At 52.5% G+C, this 7,271-nt stretch overlaps 1 protein-coding gene across 1 annotated transcript; it reads right to left on the bottom strand.

Moving 5' to 3' along the window:
- Window positions 1-2,705: 2,705 nt before the first annotated feature.
- On the bottom strand, window positions 2,706-6,434 carry tmem168b (transmembrane protein 168b). The gene is made up of 4 exons (XM_069695333.1): window positions 5,280-6,434; window positions 4,733-4,875; window positions 3,900-4,174; window positions 2,706-3,711 (listed from the first exon to the last, which is right to left on the bottom strand). Exons 1-4 carry the CDS (start codon window positions 6,414-6,416, stop codon window positions 3,164-3,166), a joined length of 2,103 nt encoding a protein of 700 aa, XP_069551434.1. The 5' UTR covers window positions 6,417-6,434; the 3' UTR covers window positions 2,706-3,163.
- Between the last annotated feature and the right edge of the window lie 837 nt (window positions 6,435-7,271).

Here is a 7,271-nt window from a genome sequence, read left to right as displayed (position 1 = left end):
TCGAGTCGGAATACGTGAAGTCGTCTTCGTTGCTTCGGGTCTGTGTGCCAGCAGCAACGTCGCTAAGCGCGGAGCTGACGCGAGCGGCCGACGGGGAATTCGTTGGCGCGACGGTTCATTTCCCCCAATCAAACCTCGCCGGGTCGTCCAGCTGTGGCGTCTCCACGACAAGGGTCTGATGCCATTTTGTGATTGTGGTTGAATTTAAAATGATTTAACTTATGTTGTGCATTTTTTCTCTCGTTTCTCACATTTAATAGACAAACCGATGAGTCACGATGATAACCTGGAGATGCGTCCGATCGTGGAAAAGCTCGTTAGTCGCAGCTCTCGTTAAATGTTCAAACCTCTTCACGAGGAGACCAAAAATTTGCTTCACGCCGACCGACGGTGGTCGTCGTCCACACTGTCAACCAAAAACCTTCTCGTCTTTGTCCTGATCATTCCTGTGTTGCTCGTTGTGCCCCAGTGACTCCGTATCTCATAGTAGGCCAGAAAGTAGAAGACGTGCGTGAATTTAGCTCCAAACGTTCCTGTTGTAAGCTCGGCTTAATGACGCTACAGTAATTGTCTGGTGAATGTAAATCCATCAGAATCTGCCGTTCAGATGATGTTGTGCAAATTTAAAAGCCTAAAATAATGTTTAGATGATGTATCAAAGTTTGTACTTGTATTCCTGTGCTGTGCTCATTCAGTCGCTTGAGAAGTTTGCTTTTTTTTAGATGTGTTCATGCCTCGGATTGGTCGGAGTGCTTTTGTTTGAAATACCTAAAAACTTTAAAAAAAAAAAAAAAAAAAACCAACCCAAGTCATGGATTTGCACATCCACAGAACATGAACCAAATCAGAAAAAAAACCAACAACCCGGGACCTTCTCCTGGAGCGTGTGAGGGTTCGCTGTAGTTCCACTTGCAGCCACACGGAGGCGGCAGACGCTCCGTTGTCTCTGCACCCCCCCTCCCCTCCCCCCCTCCCTGTGCAGTTGCGTCTCATCAGCAACCTGCTGTAAAATGCCATTTTTCAATTTGGTTTGTGTAAATGTGAACGTGTTAAAGATCTTACAAACTGACATATGCTGCTGCACCACAGAATTTTATAATGTTTTCAATAAAATCAACAGAAAATCTGAGTTTCGTCAGTCTGTGGGATTTTCTGAATAAATCGGGCGACGGAGAGAGAACGTTTATTTGGGCTGACGAGGCGAGTGCTGTCGTGTGACCGTGACATGCAAAGTGCGTAATGAATCTTTTTCCTCTCGTCCGTACTGTAGAGACTAAAGGTTCACCGTTTGCTGCCTTTTTTTTTGTTGTTTTTTTTGCCCAGCGGAGGCGTTGTCCATGCTGGGTGAGTCGGGTCGGTTTACAGTTTCTGTCACCATGGAGACAAATATTCCAACCGGTTTGATCACAGCGTCTGCCCCGAAACCCCAGGAGCAGGGCAGCAAATACTTTGCTCTTTATTATTCTTTCTACTCGTTTTACCTCGCAAGTACACTTTATTTTGGAGCCGCCTGCCTTCGCAGCTGTACAAACATTTCCTGGCGCTTTCGAGACTTCCTCACCGATCACCGTGGTGGCTGACGGCTCGGGAGGTCGATCAGCTGCTTTAATCCCCGGCCTCCGCCCGGCCGCGAGGTACGGAGGCCCGACACGCGACTCACTGACGAGCCGTAAGCTCACGGCTGGATAATCGATGCTGCAAAGTGGGGGTTTGTTTTTTTTTTTCCTCTCCCCTGTTCTCAGGCTGGTAAAGTGTTCATTTGCTGTCCTTCTGTGTTGGTCCTGTGACGGACAGGTGACCTGTCCGGGGTGTAATAATAATAATAATAATAATAATAATAATATTAATGATGGACGGATGTAAAAATTGTCTCCGGGGAGGTGCGAAGTTTAACGTGAAGATAAAAGTGTCCCATAAATGAATGAAGAATTCACATTTACCCGAAAATTAAAAGCGGCGGTTATTTCGATTCAAATCTTTCTGGGTATCAAATATTGTTTATTTGTCTCGAACTAAATTAGCGGTCTCCTTGGTTTCTGCCCTCGTCCCATTATAATCGCACCAAATTCCACAGTTCATAAAAAAAAAAAGTTGTGTGCAAGATCAGACGGGTGTTTTCAGTCCGACATGAAAATAACCCGTTTGCTTATGTTCATGGGCAGCGTGCACGTAACGAGGAGTTATTTGGAGCCCGGTAGTTTTAGAATTGGAGCAGCGAAGCTCCACTTTTATTGCATAAGTTCGTCCGTCTTTCACCTGGTTTTCTTACATTTGAATCCCTTTTGCAAACACGTTAAAAGTGATTAGAATAAACTTGCATAGCGGTTCATTGTGCGATAAATATGGCGGTTCTCATACGTCCCTGCTGGTAGTGCATTCATCAGAACAGTTCAAACTCTCCGTGGCCTCCCTGAAGCAGCTGCAGTGGGTTTAACCCCCCCCCCCCCCCCTCCCCGAAAAGCATTAGAAAACATTGGACACAATGCAGTGCGGTCGAGCAGACAAGCGCTCAAGAGTGTAAAATACAAAGTAAAAGGATGGGAGAGGAATCATTTCATCGGAAAACAGAATCGGGAGCTTTAGAAACCGACCGCAGAATGTATTTTCATGCCTGAGCTCTTCCTCTGAACTTTGGTTTTTAGGATTAAAAGGACCAGCCTCCGCGGGCTGTTTGCTGATCTGAAGGTAAAAGGCAACGCGTGAATGTTCGAGAGAGTTTCGGTGCGCTCGGTCTCGTCCCACGAGCCGGCATGTCCGTCTGTGAGGGATTGTTGGGAGAAAAAAAAAAAGACCTCGAAGTTGAATCTTAAAAAATAAAAATAAAAAAAATGCACATTAACGGAACTATTATTTCAAAGAACATCAAAACTGGTACCGCAGCCGCTCCGCCGAGGTGAGGAAGGCGGGACGGTACCCGGTGCCCCCGAACAGCAGCGTCCTCTGGGCCGCGCTGGCCAGCAGCAGGTAGTCACGCTGGGCCGGGGTGCCGAGGACACATTTTCTATCAGTAACTGATTCGTGGTTGAACAGGATGCTGGTAAGTTTTCGATCAGATAGCTGCCTGTTTTCAGGGTCCAAAAACAACCCAAAAACAAACCTCTTTTATAAGAAACATTAGAAATATTCTGTGTAAAACGAGAGAAATAAAAATCTGCCGGTGTTTCTATGATCGGACCAGTTTGAAGCCTTGTCCAGTGTCCAGTATCGCCGGCGGAAACCAGTTGAGTTTGACCCTCTTGAGACACCGCAGGCAGACGCCGCAGATCCACAGCAGGTTCAGGCCGCCGCACCACAGCGCCAGCTGGACCACCGGGTAGGTCATCCGGGGGAAGTACATGCTCCAGTGGTTGGTGACGTCACTTCCTGTGGGCAGGTGCAGCGTGTAGTCGCTCCAGTGTTTGGAGATGCCGTATATGGCGGAGACCGGCCGGCCCCTCTCGGACCACTGGACGTCGCTGTTGGAGTTGCAGTTGTACTCCACCCACTGCGAGGTGAAGTCGCCGAGCTGCGGGGGGTCCTGCAGCTCCACGTCCGTCGCTCTGGCCAGCGTCGCGCCCTGCGCGGCCACGTACGAGCCCTCCACCTTCTTCACTCCCTTCACCCACGGCGACGAGTTGTCGCAGTCCAGCACCACGATGAGGCGCGAGCAGAAGCTGCCGTTCTTCTCCCTCCACCAGTCCAGGATCTGGTCCAGACAGAGCGCGTCTCCTCCTGGGGGGGGAACACAGAACGGTTACAGGGGACGCCGACTCAAACCGCCGGTGAGGGGAAACCAGACGGGGGTCACCGAAAAGATGCGGGGAGGGTCCGGATCATTTGCGCAATCGAGTCTGCGGCGGGGATCCGGACGCGTGCGACTACTGGAGACGACCGGGTCGTCGTCGGGGGTCCCGTCTCACCTGCCAGCGCCCACTCTCCCGTGCGGTGCGTGTGGCCGCTGTAGAAGATCACGTAGGTGTCGTGGCGAGGCCCGTCGGCCGTGCGGAGCTCCAGGAAGGACTTGATCTTGGCCTGCAGAGCCTCCAGACTCACCCCGCTGGTGGAGTAGTCGCAGCCGAACGTCTCGATGAGGTGGTGGGCGAAGAAGCGCTGCACGTTGTTCAGCATGCCCGTCGAGCGCCTGTTCAGGTCCTGCACCTGACCGGGAGGCAGCAGCGTCGCATGACCGTCGGGGCTGCGGGACCAAGAAGAAAGTCGCGGGTCGGTGAAGACTGCCGTCGTGTCGGTTCCCGTCAAGTCAAAAGAATATCTGCCGAGTCGACGGCGTGTCGAAAATAAAGAAAGTCCGGCGAGTGTGACTGATATTAGAGGGCCAAGTAGCCTAAACTGGGGGTGGGCAGTCCCCCCCCCCTATATACAGTCATGTATACAGTGTAGATCAGGTACACAGTCATGTATACAGTGTATATCCATCTATTTATTGAGAGAATATTGATTCGGCCGACATGAGATCAGCATCTTTAACGTTGGTATCATCTGTGATGACTCTTGTTGAATCAGATGAACGAGCAGTACAAACTCGTTCTGATCATTCACCTCCAGACCTATTTAACGTAATAACGCTCCCTTCAGCGATTTTTTTTTTTTTTTTTTCCCAGGGTTTAGCTTTGTTTTCTATTGGGAGGACCCGGCGGGCCCGGATTCGGCTCCGGCGCCGCGTTTTTGTCAACGTGCAGGTCTGAACTAAGCGGGAGGCGTTTCCCGCTCTGCCGCCGGCCTGACTCGTCCCTACCTGCAGTAGTTGGTGGGGATGACCACCGCGTAGCCCACGCACGTTCCTCCCAGGCTGCTCCCGAGCTCGCGGAAGAGTCCGTGGAAGAGAGACTCCAGAGCCAGGACGAGCAGCAACGTGCTCACAAACTCACTGCTGGACGCCTGCGGGGCACAAAGAAACACTGCTGTCAAATAAAAGTGGAACCTGAGACGTGATGGCGAGGAACCCTGCCGCCGCCGCCGCTTTCCAAAACTTGATGGGGGTCTAAATAAACAAGTAAACAATGGAGTACAAGATTTGTTTTTATGAACTAACAGGAGACACGGTCAATTCAAATCATTTGTTTCGTTACAAAAACTTCTGCGCGGTTTACGATTTAACAGAAAGGCACAAGTTTGATCCGTTTGAGCTTTGATGGGATTCACTTGTCACACTCCCCGTTGCGCTTTACTCTGCGAGGATGTAAGAACACCGTGTCGGACTGTTCTGTGTGAAGTGTAAATCAGTCCCGGCCCGATTCTGCAGCACAGAAAAGGGTTCCGGGACGCCGTCCGGTCGCTCTTACCTGCCAACACAGAGCGGCGACGGCAACCGTTGACAGCAGCGTGAAGAGCACCAGGCGCTCCGAGATGAGGCAGAAATGCCTGACGCCCTTTGAGGCCATGACCTTGTCCAGACCGCTGACCTCCGACCCCTGGGACAGGCACATCCTCTGGCAGTCGCTGAGCTTGGTGTGAAAGCCCCACAACGTGATGACGAACACCATGTGGCAGATGGCCCAGAAGAGCGCGCACGCCACGAAGCCCGGGACCGTCAGGTACCAGCGGTCCAGGTCGGTCACCTTCCGGGCCGCCAGGACGATGAAGGTCGCCTCCGCCAGCAGCAGCGGCAGGAGGGACAGGCGGCGCCACAGGCCCCTCCGCACGAGGAAGGGCCGCCAGCGCTCGGTCACCGACAGCCCGCTGAAGTAGACGTCCAGCAGAGGGTCGCAGACGAGCCGGCCGAAGAAGCAGGCGAGGGCGAACGGGTTGGCGGCGATGTCCAGAGACCTGAAGAACAGCAGGGCGCTGATGACGGCGAAGCAGACCAGGACGGGAAGAGCCAGGACAGCCTTCATCCGCAGGGAGACCACCACCGCGGCCAGCGCCGCCACCAGCACCGTCACGCTCAGGGACTTCTGGACGAGCAGCGTCGCGCTGGCGACGGCGAAGCCCGCCAGCTGCAGCCGCTCCGCCGAGGTGAGGAAGGCGGGCCGGTACCTGGCGCCCCCCAACAGCCTCTCCAGCAGCGCCCACAGCGCCCTCAGGGCCGCGCTGGCCAGCAGCAGGTAGTCGGCCGCCCGCTCCTTCGCGTCGCTCCTCCGGGCCGGGGCGTCGAGGAAACAGAGCAGACCCAGCAGGAAGCCGAACCACAGGTGCAGCAGGCTGAGGCTCAGCCGCTCCATGTGGAGGTAGTAGTGCAGGACGCCGGCGACGCCGAGGACGCACAGAGCCAAAACCAAGACGACGAGCAGCGTGGACTCGGCGGTCCTCTCCCACCGGGCGTACAGACCCAAACACAGGGCCGCGAGCAGGTTCAGGCCGGACAGGTAGCCGAGCCACCGGACGGAGGACCACACGCTCACCTCGCCGTTCACCTCCTCCAGCCGGGTCATGCCCGCGCGGAGGCCGTGGCTGACGCAGTAGCGGAGGAAACGACACATTTTATTTTTTTTTGGGGGGGGGGGGGGACACAAAAAACAAAACAAAAAAAAACGAACCGCCCAAGAGCCACAACAGGCACTTTAGAGGAGTTGAACGCGGGGTTTAGTCTCCTGTTGTGACGTCACAAACCCCGGAACAGTCGCTTTCAGCGGTTAGCTTAGCGAACGTCCGCGCGGCATCTTCGCGTCGCGTCAACGTCAGCACTCGGAAACATTCACATCTTGAAAGTCGTCGCTCGTTCGCCTTCGTCTGTTCGACGGCTGCAGACGGAGCACCGGGACGCCTGTCAGGACTGTGAAGTGCATGTCGGTCCAAAAAGTTTTGTCACGTCCAAACTTTTCCGGGGGAACTCCGCCGCCATGACGCCCGATGCGGCTACGGCAAGTCCGGAAGGTCAAAACTGTGCTTTACCGCGTTCAATGGTCAGACCGTATTTTTGAGCTCAAGTTTTCTTTTTTTTTTTTTTTTTTTTTTGTCAAATAGTCTGTTTGGCGTATAGATATAATAATTAAATGAACGAGGGTGAAACTTGATTAAAAAGGCTCAGCTCGGGCTATTTGCCGAGTTGCTTTTGCTGGAGCTTTCATGTGTTAATTTCGACTTTTTATGGGTGCAGAAGTTTTACTCCTGATAATCACGGCGATGTCATTTTTTTTTTCAGATTTTAATTGTGGTTGTTTCGCATGAACTATTATTGGAGAAAATCAAAATCACAATGTTTTGGACCAAAAACCCCAAATTTCAATATTGCAATGAATTTGCAGGGATGACTATCGGTCCTTTGGCAAAAATATTTATATAGTTAAGATTTTTGATGAATAATCATCAGTATTGTGGATATAAGGACTAAGTGA

Source organism: Brachyistius frenatus, unplaced genomic scaffold (genome assembly GCF_029030835.1).
Source record: "Brachyistius frenatus isolate BFR_SWC_R1_liver_20210118 unplaced genomic scaffold, ASM2903083v1 Contig_19, whole genome shotgun sequence".
In the NCBI taxonomy this organism is placed as follows: domain Eukaryota; kingdom Metazoa; phylum Chordata; class Actinopteri; family Embiotocidae; genus Brachyistius; species Brachyistius frenatus.
The sequence above is the reverse complement of the archived record's forward strand: the minus strand, read 5'-3'. Positions and strand labels throughout refer to the sequence as shown.

Coding starts and splice junctions, on each gene's coding strand:
- tmem168b (XM_069695333.1), bottom strand. CDS start 6,416: ATGTGTCGTTTCCTCCGCTACTGCGTCAGCCACGGCCTCCGCGCGGGC. Junction 4,876..5,279: donor TCGCCGCTCTGTGTTGGCAG/GTAAGAGCGACC, acceptor TGTGCCCCGCAG/GCGTCCAGCAGTGAGTTTGT. Junction 4,175..4,732: donor ATCCCCACCAACTACTGCAG/GTAGGGACGAGT, acceptor TTGGTCCCGCAG/CCCCGACGGTCATGCGACGC.